Below are 15,000 nucleotides of genomic sequence, written 5' to 3' on the forward strand. Positions count from 1 at the left end.
GTGTGTGTGTGTGTGTGTGTGTGTGTGTGTGTGTGTGTGCACTGTACTTTATGGGTTTCGCACTTCCTATCCATCCGCTAAAATTTCCTCCTCCTTTTCCTCCTACTCTTTCTCCCCTTTTTCCTCCTCTAGCCCTCTCCAGCCTTCTCTTTTTCAAGTCTCCAAGCTCCCCTCTTCCGCATCGCTCCTCCAGCCTCCAGCTTCCCTGCATTTCTATCCTGTCACCATGCTGGACAAGCCTCTCTTCTCACCGCACACCTCTCTAAACGTCTCCTCCATCCTCTAATTCCTCTCCTCCCTCCTTCTTCTTCTCCTTCTTCTCACCCCAACCCCCCCTCCTTTTAACGAACATACCACGTGGCGCGTTCTATTTCGAGTCGGCGGCGGGGCTTTTGACCTCCAGAGCCCGCGTGTCTAGACGCTCCAACCAGGCGGACACGTCGGGTATGTTTCGGGGCGGGGCGGAAAGGCGAGCTGTGCGATCTACGAGAGGCCTCTCCCCTACAATCCTTCCCCAGTCCCTCACTCCCTCTCCGTCCCTTCCTCTCCCTCATTCCCCAGCGGCCATTCCACCCGATGCTCCCCCGGTCCCTACCAAAGCTCCCACCCCGTACAGTCCCCCACCGGCGGTCCTTTCCCGCCATGACTGCCTCCCACGTGTCCGCTGTAGGTCTGGAAGGAAGAATGGGCCTGGAAGCAACTCGCCGCGTGGTGCATCCATCCCTCGTCAAGGTCCCGCAGTGGCATCTTGAAGAAAATGCTGCACCTGTTAAATCAAAGAGACACGCTCTTGACCACTTTGTGTGTATTGCTAAACTAAGGCATACACGTGTTTAGTGCGTTGCGTAGGTCATTAACCTTGAGATTTGGCGGTCCGCTTCTGTGACCCTATCGTTATTTTTAAAGGGAGGGTGTGATTAAGTAGACATATCTTTTAGTCGGTTGATAAATATCTTGGGGTATAGACTCTTGATTGTAGTAGTAGTAGCATGGAAGAACGCAGTACATTTTAGCACACACATACACACACACACACACACACACACACACACACATTCATGTAATCACTGGCCATTTGGTTAAGTAATGAATAGAATTTTTTAAAAATGATAGCTTAAAGGAGAAAAAAGTGAAACAGAAAGAAATATAAAGAGATGGGCGGGGGGGAGGGGCACAAAAAGGTGGACGGTACAGGGAGGAACTGGGTGAGTTTTAAAAGGTGGCAGAAAAGTAGCCAAGTAGATGTTGTGATAATTTACATGCGGAAATCAGAAGTGCAAAGCTAGGGGGAAACACGAGGGTGAGGGAGGGAAAGGAAATATGAAACAGGGGGGAGAGAGAGAAAAAAAATCGCAAAGTGAGGGAGAGAGAGAGAGAGAGAGAGAGAGAGAGAGAGAGAGAGAGAGAGAGAGAGGGGGTGGGGGAGGGAGAAACAGGGGTGAGAAGAGGGAGGAGGGAGGAAGGAAGGAAGGAAAAAGAGGGAGAGAAGAGAGAGGGAGAGGGCGTTCTCTCCCTCGACAACTGGTGGTGTGAGGAAAGACATACGGGTGCCTTACCCTCCTCCTCCTCCTCCTTCTCCTCCTCCTCTTCCTCCCTGTCCCTACAGTCACCCCTCCCTCGCCTTCCTCCTCTCCCCCACACCCGCGTTTGTACCTCACTGTTGCTGGGTGACCATATACGGCCTATGCGTGCGTGTGTGTGTGTGTGTGTGTGTGTGAGTGCGTGCCTGCGTGTGTTTCCCTAGGGATATTTATTAGGGCCGTACTGGGACGTACTCTGGGTTGGGGACATGCATAGGGGTAAGAGAGAGAGAGAGAGAGAGAGAGAGAGAGAGAGAGAGAGAGAGAGAGAGAGAGAGAGAGAGAGAGAGAGAGAGAGAGAGAGAGAATCTAAACACGCAGTTGTCGGGCTCTTTAAAAATTTATCATTCATCTTATTCATATTCTCCAGCAACCACGCCCTATACATTGCTTCACACACACACACACACATACGTGGTTACCACCTCTACACAGCCACTCCTTCCTATACAGTCTCAGCCAGCGAGTCTGCCTGCCTGCGAGTCTGCCTGCCTGCCTGCCTCTCTGCCTTTTCTCATCTTCCTCCCCTCCTTTCTCTTTTCTCCCTCCTCGTCCTCATTCTCCTCGAGGCCATATGACCCTGTTGTTGCTGCGCCAGGATCAAACAATCCATCATCCTCCTGGTCCTACTCCAAGCTCTCCTTACCTTCCTTTTCCCCTACACAGCCACCAGCACCACCACCACCACCGTCGTCACCACCTGCCTCCCTTCCCCCCGTGGACATAGGAGGGCGGGCCACTGTCGACCACTCCCACATCAGACGAGGTGGAGGGAACTTGTTGCTAAGCGACTTACCCAGCACCACGTGTAGCATCTGTTCCTCCCAGACTCAGACGACTGCCTTTGCCTCCCGCCTCCTCCTCCTCCTCCTTATCCCCCTCCTCCTCCTGCTGCTGCTACCTCCAGGCTCAAGCTCCCCTTCGTCATGTGTGTTAGGCTTACCAGGGGGGTTTAGGTGCTGGAGGGCAAGGCAGCATAGAGAATCCAATTCCTCTTTAATGGGGCGCTATATTTTCTTCGGAGTTGTATGACTGACTGGCTGGTAGAAGTATAGTTTCCAGTGTGTGTGTGTGTGTGTGTGTGTGTGTGTGTGTGTGTGTGTGTGTTGCATCGGATCAAATGTTAAGGGATCGAAGTGTCTTGCCCTGAATATTTTTTTTTCTTTTTTGATCCCATCTCTCTCTCACTCTCTTTTCTACTTCTGCAAATGCTCCCCTTTTTTCGTCTTTAAAGTGGTGTTTAAAGAACACTCAGCGCGCGCGCGCGCCGGTTTGTGTGTGTGTGTGTGTGTGTGTGTGTGTGTGTGTGTGTGTGTGTTTGGATTAAAGGATCATCTTGTGCGTGTTTTTTAACGTTTAAAGATTGCAAAGTGCAGGACGTGAGAGAGAGAGAGAGAGAGAGAGAGAGAGAGAGAGAGAGAGAGAGAGAGAGAGAGAGAGAGAGAGAGAGAGAGAGAGAGAATGACAGACATGCTATAAACAAAATATACATACATTAACAGACACACACCGACAGACAAACTGGCGGGCAGGCAGACGAACAAAGCAGCATCTGGATCGCAGGATACTTGCCATGACCTAGTTTCAGGGTCCGGCCTCGCCTAATATTGAGTTCAGACTCCACGTGGTGGCTTCGCTCTCGGAGGAAGGAGGCCTGGAGGGAGGCGCCTTTGGGGGAGGGAGAGGGAGAGGAGGACGGAAGGAGCGAACCAGGGACACGGTGGATTCAAGTAAAGGGACTCTAAGAGGAAAAGGGAAGGAGGGGAGTACACTGAACGCAAACAAACGGAGAATAAGAGACGAGGAATGTTGGTTTTTAAAAGTTCCACGGATTGGAAACTTTAATGTTTACCGTAAATTTTACTTATTGTGTAAATATTGTATGGGAAAAATACGTTTTTTTTTTTATGTAGGAAGGACACTGGCCAAGGGCAACAAAAATCCAATAAAAAAAAATGCCCACTGAAATGCCAGTCCCATAAAAGGTTCAAAGCAGAAGTCAACAACTGATGAATAAGTGTCTTGAAACTTCCCTCTTGAAGGAATTCAAGTCATAGGAAGGTGGAAATACAGAAGTAGGCAGGGAGTTCCAGAGTTTACCAGAGAAAGGGATGAATTATTGAGAATACTGGTTAACTCTTGCGTTAGAGAGATGGACAGAATAGGGGTGAGAGAAAGAAGAAAGTCTTGTGCAGCGAGGCCGCGGGAGGAGGGGAGGCATGAAGTTAGCAAGATCAGAAGAGCAGTTAGCATGAAAATAGTGGTAGAAGACAGCTACAGATGCACCATTGCGGCGGTGAGAGAGAGGCTGAAGACAGTCAGTTAGAGGAGAGGAGCTGATGAGACGAAAAGCTTTTGATTCCACCCTGTCTAAAAGAGCAGATATATAAGAAGTATATAAGCTGGTGTTGCATAAGAGAGACTGAATATTATGTGTGTGTCACCAGGTGTTGTATACAAGGTGATCAGCACTGTCTAGACATGCTGAGAGAGAGAGAGAGAGAGAGAGAGAGAGAGAGAGAGAGAGAGAGAGAGAGAGAGAGAGAGAGAGAGAGAGAGAGAGAGAGAGAGAGAGAGAGAGAGAGATTGAAATCGATGTGATCAGGTATGCAAATCAGTTAAAGGTATAATTTTTGTCATTTTAGTTTTCCTTTCCTCTCTTTTAATTGGAAAAAAAGTGTATCAAGTTCATATGGACTGGCTGACACTAATTGTTCTCTCTCTCTCTCTCTCTCTCTCTCTCTCTCTCTCTCTCTCTCTCTCTCTCTCTCTCTCTCTCTCACACACACACACACACACACACACACACACACACACACACACACACACACACACACGCATTCCCATATCAACAAACTAGCACCAGCACCAGCAGCACCAGCAGTACCAGCAGCAGCCACATCAACAACAACAACAACAATAACAACGACAACAACAACAACAACAACAACAGTAATATCAACACAGTCAACTGCTACTACTAAAACAAAATAACAACATAACATTAACAACAACAATGACAGCAACAACATGATCTTCATCATCATCATCATCATCATCATCATCAGCAGCAGCAGCAGCAGCAGCAGCAGCAGCAGCAGCAGCAACAACAAAAGCAAGAACATCATCATCATCATCAACAACAACAACAGCAACAACAACAACAATAACAACAACAACAGCAGCAGCAGCAAGAACACGAACAACAACAACAACAACAACAATAACCGCATCAACAACAATAACAATAACAGCAGCAGTGGCATAACAGTAAAAACATCAACAACAACAACAACAACAACAACAACAACAACAGCAACAACAACAACATTATCAACAACAACATTATCATCAATAACAACAGCACACATCATCATCATCATCATCATCAACAACAACAACAACAACAACAACAACAACAACAACAACAACAACAACAACAACAAATCCTTAGTAATTTCCGTTTTGTAATCTGATAAAATCCACATGGCCTGAGGTACACACACACACACACACACACACACACACACACACACACACACACACACATACACAATGGATGAAAGATATAAAATCAGAGAGAGAGAGAGAGAGAGAGAGAGAGAGAGAGAGAGAGAGAGAGAGAGAGAGAGAGAAGGCTAATCAATGTATACTCAGCATCACCTTCAAAATTCCCTGGTTTGCACGTTACATCACAGGTGGTGGCGGGGCGGAGGTAGAGTGTGGCGCGCGGGATCCAACAGATGGCAGCACAGCCCGTGAGACTCTCAGTCGCGTTGGCGGGAAACCCTCACACACTCAGCCACGTCTCAGAAAGCTTCCCTTTAAGAGCCACCGTAATATATTTTTTTTTTTTCCAGGACGTCAGTTATCAGGCCATGTTCAGTATGGGTAGGAATCAAGATATGATGTTATGGCGAATGATACGATGATTAGTGAGGGTGACCTGCGCTGTATAATGTTAAGGGAGGGAGAGACGTGGACAAGGAGGGTGGGATCGCACTGTTGGGTGGAGGAAATATCTTTAGTCGGAAGAGTGCATGACGCACTGGGAAAGGGTGCTGAGACGGTACTCAAGAAAATATCTCTCCGGGAATAATAAATGCGTGCACCTGTTTTTACTTTAGGAAATCCCGAAAGCACCAAGTCTCACCCCCTTCACTGCGTGTCATTCATACCCTGAAGGCGAAGGAATACGAGTGGGAAGTGAAATAGGTTGAGAACACTGACGGAGACGCCCCAGTGGAGAAACTGAGTAGGGCGGGAAACGAGGATAAGGGGGAGGAAGAGGAGCAGGCCGTCCGCTCCCTGCCTGGTAACAAGAGGGAGGGTTCGCCGTCTAAAGGTCCTGAATGGGAGGAATTAGGGCGCACTGTGCAGACCTCCGAGGACTAACCGACCACGTGGCCTCAGACCCCACACCAAACCCTAGACGACGGTGGGTCAGGTCCTCGCCCTTACCCCACCCCCATCTCCCTACCCTCAGCATCCACCACCGAAACGCCTCACGTACCCTTGCCCCCCGCAGCTCGTCGTCTCCACTCGGATCTCATCCCCAACTCGTGTCGTATCTGAGGAAGGGGTGCTCGTCCGATGTGGGGTCCTGTGGGCGGAAGCAAGGATAGGCAGTAATGTGGGGAGTGCTGCCCTCTCATGACACCAGAGGTGGAGTGAAAGTGGGAGAAGTGAAGGAAGGTCGTGCCTAAGGGATAGTCACGCTCACACATTCAAGCAAACTTTGAGCTTCTTGTAACGGACACATATGATACTCAACGTCCCCCCACACATCCTCACACACACGCACCTCCGACCCCCTAATCTCAGCAGATGCTCGCAGGCAGGTCGATAAGGCTGGGTCCGAATGCAGCGGCAGCCGCCTCCCGCCCCGCCCGCCGCCGGACTCTGGGACGCTCAATGTTTTAGCCACATCCGTCCGGATTCCAGGCGGCGAAATGTCAGCGGCAGGAGTGCCGCGCCGTGGGCGTCGCCGGGTGGCGCCTGCAGCGGCGGGTTCCGCATAACGGCAGCGCGAGGCGCCGCCCACACAGTGCCTCACTGACTTGGTGTGAGATACTAATATATGCCCATGCCCCCATAGGTACTGTTAAGGCAGGCAGCAGGGTGATGTCCAGGTTGGCATGTACTGGCGAAAGGAAGGTGGGATTGTCAGTGGATTTTGCCCTCCGTCGTCACGGCTAACGGATTGCCCACGTCGCCCGCATTCCTTGCCAGTCCACTATAGGGACATCGCTCCATTACTCCGTTGACTCCCATGATGCCCAAGGAGACTAGTTGAATTCAATAAACAATTGATGTTTTTGAGCATTCACAGAAACCAACTCGCATGAACGTGAGTGTATGCGTATGCAACCTTGCGTTTGTATTGAATACCAGAGTGACGTCACGACAAGGCGCGCGTCGCACCCCATCTAGACAGTAACACTCCGCCCAAGAAACTAGTCCCTCGTCTGGACGCGGAATTTATACGTTTCACACGATGACATGACTTCTTAACATACACTTGACGCTTTCTATGACTTAAATAAAACATTATGCACTACATCATAATGAATAATATGAAAATAAAAAATGGCGCTAATACTATTAGCTGTGTTTTGGTGGGGGAACGCTCCGCCATAAAAGCTTCCTCCCCTCACGAACGTTAATAGTACTACGGCGACCACGGAGTTGTGCGCTGCTTCTCCGTTCAGTCGCTCTTGTCAGTCGTTGATCCCAGCAAGATATCCCTTGCGCGATACTTGGATTTACTTCGGGCAGGTGATGTCCACGACAGTGGCAACAACTGTAGAAAACATGTTCAAAGTGATCAATACAGTGAATAACTACCTGAACTCAGGTCCCGTGATGGGCATTCCGCAAGAAAAGGTCAAACAAGGTTGGTGTCAACTGGACTTTGGCTGTGACCAGTGTTGTTGATCCTGCAATAACTGAATTGAGTGGAACATAGGAGTAAGTGTGTTAATCCAAATACTAACCTACTATTAATTTCCTCTTTGCAGTGGCCATGCCAATCCGTGACCATTACATTCATCACCACCACCACCACCATCACCATCACCACTACTCGTCGCAGCTGCCCTTCGATCGTCAGTACACTGTGGACGGTGTGCTGGGTGAAGGAGGCTTCGGCAGAGTCTACTCTGGCGTCAGGGTGAAGGACAACCTTCCAGTCGCCATCAAACAAGTGGCCAAGAATAAAGTGGCTTCATGGGGAAAGGTACGTCGACTTGTGTTTTGTTTGTGTGGTTGTGTACGTGGAGTGATTAAGTTTTTTTTTCTGAAGTGTCAAGTTAAGCAGTTACTCGCCCCATATAAACTTTCATATCAAAGGCTCATCAGTGTGGGTTCAGAGTCAAAACACTGAGCAGCGAGGACTTAGAAAGTGGTGCAGTGAAGGGGGAAGGAAGACGGCTGTCTGGCAGTATACCTGTGCTTGTGTAACGTACGGGACCATGAAACGGGTCTGGGAGACATGTTGTAGGGTAGTGTTTGGTGACCAGTGTGTTGCATTGCGAGGAAGGGCGGGTTCAGCAGCGGGGGATGAGATAAAGGTGATAGCAACAGCAGCACCAGCAGCCTGTGTCGAGTGACTGGCTTGCGCAACTTGACTTTTGCACATCAATCAACACTGGTATTTCATAAAACTGGAAGTATGACTCTCATTTTATCGCCCCGGAGTGTGATGTTAGGTATAATGTTATAGTGTAGTTGTGTTGATAGAGGCTGTTTAGGGTACGTTGAATGTGGCGACAGGTGGGGAGGGAGGGCGGCGGTGCAGGGGTCAAGCGCTGCCTGGAGGCTGATTACCAAGGACTCGGTGGCGCCCTGTCAGTTGCCACGCGCCATGAAACTTGCCCCTTAGTTACCGGCATGGAAACAGTTGTCAGGATAGCGCATGTTAGATGTTTTGTTTACATAGAACAAGTGTGAAGTTCCAGTTTGGCACGAGTGGCCAGGACATGGTGACTGGATAGGCTAAGTGGGGATGAAGGTGGGGAAGGGACGGGTAAAACCCACTTCCAGGCCCGTCTGGGCTTCCCAGTTCTATGCAGTTTCACACTTGACATACTGAACAGCGCCCACATTTGCAGCATTGGTTTTCTTCTCCTGCACGTGAATGTGAAAGAGCTTCTTGCCAAATATAAACTAACTTTTTTCCGTTTGATTGCGGTGAGTTGCTGTGGGTGGGTCAGGGAAAACTTGTGTGTGGCTGTGGGGACTCAGTTGCCAAACACTAGTCAAACTCGTGCCAGTTGCCAAGTGAAAGTAGCCGGATACGGCTTCCTGAAATAAACTTTTGGATCCTTACTAGAACAGGAATACCACACCCGTGTCTTGCGTTTGGTATTGGGCACGGCTCGTAAACTTAAAATCTTGTTTTGCATTGTTTCTTATGGTTGTTTTTCTTCCTCAACAGATTAACGGTGAGAAAGTTCCTCTCGAGATCTGCCTGCTCCGTAAGGCGGCTCACATCCCTGGCGTGATCAAGCTCATCGCCTATTTCGAACTTGCTGACTGCTTCATCATCGTAATGGAGCGTCCCGAGGCAGTGAAGGACCTGTTTGATTACATCACCGAGCGGAAGGCCGTCCCGGAGCCCGAGGCGCGCTACCTCTTCCGCCAAGTGGTGGACATCGTGCGTCAGTGTCATGCTGCAGGGGTCATCCACAGAGACATCAAGGACGAGAATCTCCTTATCACCACAGACAGACAAGGAAGGAAGGTCCTGAAGCTCATTGACTTCGGCTCTGGAGCTTTCCTCAAGGATCACATCTACACAGACTTTGATGGAGGTGAGTTTCGATGCTTACTTGTTATTGTTACCTTTGCTAAACATGTGTTTGTAAAAGGTGAGTCCGCGTCACGGACGTCACCTTGGGGGTCGGTGGCATAGTGGCGGGTCGGAGCGGCGCCGGGAGTCGGGTTATTGTGGCGCCGAGCCAGACGCTGGCTCACGCGACCCACAGCTGTCGTCACCACCCTACTTCCCTTTTATAAACTTGCCAGACTTAGCATGTAACACGAATAAAGCTCATCTATTCATACCACCAGCTATGCAGGTGTTAAGTCATACTTGCAACTTCAGACGTTAACCTTCACTGTTTATCGATACTGACCACCACTTCTCCGCTTGTTGCAGGTACCAAGGTGTACGCTCCACCTGAGTGGCTCCAGCACAACCAGTACCTCGCTGGGCCCGCCACCGTATGGTCCCTTGGTATTCTCCTGTATGACATGGTCTGCGGCGACATTCCCTTCGCACAGGACTTCCAGATCCTGGCCGCCAGAGTAACGTTTAGAATTCCCATCTCTGAGGACTGCATGGACCTCATCCGCCTGTGCCTGAGCCACCAGCCCGAGGACAGGCCAACCCTCGAGCAGATCCTACAACACCCTTGGTTAATGGGCCCCAAAGACTCCGGTGCTGGCCTCATCGGATGCATGGGCGGCTCACTAGGACCCCACATGGACCTCCTCTCTGACTCTCACCTTGACAGCGACGCCTCCTCCCTGGACAAGCACTCCACGGGCAGCGATGCCTCTCGGGAGTCAGAGTCAGAGTTTTGACGGCCGGGAGGAGGGTAGTGTGCTGATGTCCTCGTCAGTCCCCCAACCTCTCCTTAGTTGTATCTCCCGCCCAAAAGGCGCTGGTCGCCATACCTCGCAGCTCCGCCCCGGGCCCCGTCTCCCAGGTGTCGGGGCGGCGCCCTCAGGCTTGTCCTGAACGGTGCTACCCCCCTCCCTCCAAACCCCCCCCCCTCCCCGGTGCCTCGTGCACGCTAATCTCACCAAAGCCTCAAACACATTGCCAGCCTCTGGTCTGGCCAATGTCATAGTATTTTCTCTAAGAGAAGTTGTAAGTAATGTAATTTAAAGTTATATTTATATTAAGTTATATTGTACATATTGTATGCAATTAAGATTTGCCTGACTTGTCAGGTACTGATGCCATCAATGCAACCCAATTTTTTGTATTAAATGTTTATACAAGAATATTTTTTGTAAAAAATGAAAACAAAATAGCGCAAATAAAATTCATGAACTTTAAGCATGTGTATTGTGTAGACCTTACAAGACAAATATGAGATACGTCATCAGCAATGGTGGTGATGACAGTGATTAGGTGGCTGGAAGAACGGCGGGACCACACACTCGGGCACGTCCATTAACCTGTCAAGACTTGCTGTAGCATATTCAGGTCACAATAAACGTGAAACTTCAAAGTGGGGGAGGGAAGGGGCTGCGTCGAAAGCCTGCACGACCACAGTAGGTGTGACAGGAAGTGACTGGAATGTCGTGAAACTCTACGGATACTTCATTACTTTATCCAGTAAACCAGTCTGGCTTTGGTTTAAACTTACACAGGTTTGAGGAGCAACGGATAATTTTTTTACCCTACATAAGACTTATAATGTAAGTGAGTAATATGGGCTAGTCTTGTTAGTAATGGCAGGTGTAGTAGTACCAGCAATAGTAGTTCTAGTGATCACACCTACTGACATTATAAAGCGAAGACTTGTTCCCGGAAGATAATGAGCGGAAAGTCCCTGCTGGATAGCGCACGACGGCGATCCAGCGTAACCTCGACACTAGGAAATGTAAACAGAGAGAGAGAGAGAGAGAGAGAGAGAGAGGGGTGGGGAGGTGGAGGGATGAAGGAGGAGAATAGGAAAAAAAAGTCCTTCCGTTCTGCCTCACCACCAACTCCACGGCCACCTCCTGCCACCCTCCACTCTTAACATCTTAGCTTTGCCAGCCTCCACTGTCCACACCCCTCCCATGCCAGATTTTCCCATATCCTCCCTGCCAGTCTTCACATATCCATACCCTCCCATGTCGGCTTCCACATCCTTCCCCGTCATTCCCCTGCCAACCTCCACTCCCACCACCCTTCACTGATCACTTGACACGTTCCTGTCAATCTCCTTATATCTCTGTGATAAATCTACAAGAACAGTCGTCGTTCAGTCACTCGTCTTAAGTACGATAGATTACTGTATTCAATTATGGGGATCAACAAACAACACAATACTGAGTATGACACAAAGACTGCAGAACTTTGCAGCTAAAGGAGCTGTGGGAGGAGCCAGGAAATATGATCATGTGTCTCCTCTCTTTAAAGAACTCAATTGGATAAAAATCAAACAAAAACACATATTTAATATCTGTACAACAATATATAAAGTTTTACGGACATCATATCCAGAATGGCTTCTATGTTTTACCTCCATAAAAGACGTTACAAACAATGTCACTAGACAAAAGAACAATCTATATGTTCCTCAAATCAGAATAAATGGTGGTGCCAGGGCTCTCGCTGTGCTGGGCCCCAGGCTGTGGAACAGACTCCCTACCACCATCATTGAAGCTCAGAACTTGTCCACTTTTAAGACTAACCTAAAAAAACTCTCTCTTATTCGAAAATAATAATGTATAGCTTTAGTGTACATTTTATTATGTGTTTATCAACCATGTATTACGATGACTTAAAATGATGTAAGACCTATGGTACATAATAACCACCGCTGGTGGAATAAAGAATCTGAATCTGAATCTGAATCTGTGCTGCCATCCCCCCCTTGCCAGCTTCATGTCCCAGCACCCTGGCCCTTCCCATCCTTTACTACCCTCTACCACCCACCCTCTCTACCGCGCTTCATAGCCGGCCAGTCATCGCACCCTCCGTAGTTCGTGTATACAGAATACATGGGTGTTATTATCCTTACACTCCACCCGTGCCTCAGGCCACCACCACTTTACCACGCCGCGCCACAGCCACGCCCGACGCCCTGCCGCGCCAACACACTAACAAAATATAAAACAAAAAAGAACGTGCCTGCCACTCTCTTCAGAATACGTCAAGGTTTTACTCACGCTCGAATGAGATTACCTTAATTATTCATCAGTTTATAAACGTACTTTTTACTATCCTTTTATGCATGCAGTGGTTACGTACCGCGCTCTACCTGCTAATTTCTTTCACTAAATTGTAAGCATCTCTACAAAAAAAAAAAAAAAAACTTAGCACATTGATGTCTCGCAAGAAAAGATGGAGAGGTTGTAAAATGCGCAGTCTACGGATTTGGGAAGCACGTTTCACTGTGGTGCGAGGGGCGGTGGCTGGGCTTGTTCCTTCAGGGGAGGCGGCGGCGAGGGTGAGTCGCTTCAAGGTCGAACATTAAGTAGAAGCAACGGTGAGCGAGGAGGGCGGGAATCCTCACGTTGCTGCCCGCGTGTCCTGCCTCCTCCCGGTGGGATGACTGCGTACTTGATTATTACTCCCTCTCTCTCTCTCTCTCTCTCTCTCTCTCTCTCTCTCTCTCTCTCTCTCTCTCTCTCTCTCTCTCTCTCTCTCTCTCTCTCTCTCTCTCTCTTTCCTGATCCGCTGTACATACACAAAACATGCATCGTAAAAAAAAAAACAGGAAAACACTGATCACTCGTTGCCTGGATGAAAAATAATAGAATGTCTTTGTTAGTGTCTTGATATCGTGACGCCATCATGTTCGTGAAGAACTACCAGAGAGAGAGAGAGAGAGAGAGAGAGAGAGAGAGAGAGAGAGAGAGAGAGAGAGAGCAGCGCAGGCACTCCTTCCCAGGTGTGCCTGCTGAAAATCAATACTCAGGCAATGCACCGACTGCCAAGCGGACCCAACCTCTCCTCCTTCTCCTCCTCCTCCTCCTCCTCCCCCTTCCTCCTCCAGGTCCTCCCCTCTTCCTCCTCCTCGCCCACGCTTACTCCGCCGCCACTAACACACCACCACCACTACCAGACGCTGCACCACAGAAGGAACTGATTCACTTTAATGCCATTTTTAGGAGAAGTATGTCACACCTACAGTAATCACCAAGATGAGTAAGCACTATGTGCCATGCTTTCATTGTCTCTCGTCGCTTCTGTCACTTCCACCATGCACACCGCCATTGTTACTATTAGTGTATCAATTGAACACCACTTATTTTATCGCTTGACACACGCAGACTAAGTTTTTATCCCGTGTTTTGCCAGCCGTTGTCACCATCACTGTCACCACTACTAATATCACCAGCATAGCGACCACTGTTGTCACCATTAGTGTATCAAGACAATGTTGCTTCTTTCTTTCCTTTGATAAACATGTCCTCTCCTTTTTAAGTCTCTCTTCTACCAGTCCTTACCACTATCACCCCCTGCCACCACTACTATATATCGGTATAACTCTCTTTTTTTTTATTATTATTCCTATGACGTCCATTTTACTTGTTTGTTTACTTTTCTATGTATATGCTGGAAGCAGTTGTCACCACCACAGTCACCACCAAAATTAAGTAGGTCTGATTCCTAGATCCTATACACACCCACTGGAGTAACCACCATTGCCACCATCACCACCATTATCACTTCTCCTTGGTATGAACATCACCATTATCAGTAACACCATCACCAACACCACTACTAAAAACAACAGAAACAGCACCGATTAGCACCTGTCATTATCATCTCTCCCTCTTCCTCTTCCTTTGTCCTAAATCTCATAACCCATTTACTCTTGACACAGTCCTCGGCTCCCATCCCCACTACTACTAACTCTCTCCTTCCTATCCATGTTTCCCCCATCCTCCCCGTCACTTCTCATTCTTCCTGAGCTTCCCCACTATCAATCACCACCACCCTCAATATCTATCCTCCCAGTTTTCCCATAACCGTCTCGTATCTTCCTTGCAGTAGATATTCCCCTCCCAGATGTGTCTTCACCAACAATCCCCATCCTTTTCTCTATTTCTCTCCGGCCCACCCCCTTCCCACAAATGCAGGCCCCTCCATCGCTGCAGTGTGGCGAGAAACGCTTTCCCAGTATTGCCTTCAGTGCTCTCGTGTCAGTATTGGCAGATTGGCAAAGCAAAGAGTGTGGCGTTTCTATGCCTTTCCGTTAATGAATAAGGCCACTACTATACTGTCTCTGCCATCACCACAACCACGACTGCCTCTATAGTATACGTGTGTGTGTGTGTGTGTGTGTGTGTGTGTGTGTGTGTGTGACAGAGAAAGAGAGGGAGATGACCTAGCCTCCTTTTCACCTCAGTAATACATCTTTATTTTACTTTTCTTTCCTTATTCTATCTATAATTTGCTCTCCCCTATATGTGTAGGTAAGTTCGAGGTAATTAATGCACTCACTATCTCCCAGCAACGCCTATCACCGACCTTCTCACATGGAAACATCCCACTCACATTTCAATTACTCACTCACACCACCACCACCACCATCATCACCACCACCACCACCACCACCTCCACCATCACCACCACCACCATCATTCACCAAAAGAGAAAATTAACAGCCGGCCACGTCAAGATGAAATAGAGTTGATCGCAGATTAAGACGGTTTTCTCGCTTCTAAATGTCCAAGTTTTCAT

The 15,000-nt window shown here is 48.6% G+C and overlaps 1 protein-coding gene across 1 annotated transcript; it reads left to right on the plus strand.

The window, feature by feature from the left end:
* The first annotated feature begins 7,232 nt into the window (after nucleotides 1-7,232).
* LOC135110952 (serine/threonine-protein kinase pim-1-like) lies at nucleotides 7,233-10,650 on the plus strand. Its single transcript, XM_064023669.1, has 4 exons — nucleotides 7,233-7,476; nucleotides 7,601-7,818; nucleotides 9,019-9,394; nucleotides 9,742-10,650. Exons 1-4 carry the CDS (start codon nucleotides 7,362-7,364, stop codon nucleotides 10,167-10,169), a joined length of 1,137 nt encoding a protein of 378 aa, XP_063879739.1. The 5' UTR covers nucleotides 7,233-7,361; the 3' UTR covers nucleotides 10,170-10,650.
* The last annotated feature ends 4,350 nt before the right edge of the window (nucleotides 10,651-15,000 follow it).

The sequence above is a fragment of the Scylla paramamosain genome, chromosome 21 (genome assembly GCF_035594125.1).
Source record: "Scylla paramamosain isolate STU-SP2022 chromosome 21, ASM3559412v1, whole genome shotgun sequence".
Classification (NCBI taxonomy): domain Eukaryota; kingdom Metazoa; phylum Arthropoda; class Malacostraca; order Decapoda; family Portunidae; genus Scylla; species Scylla paramamosain.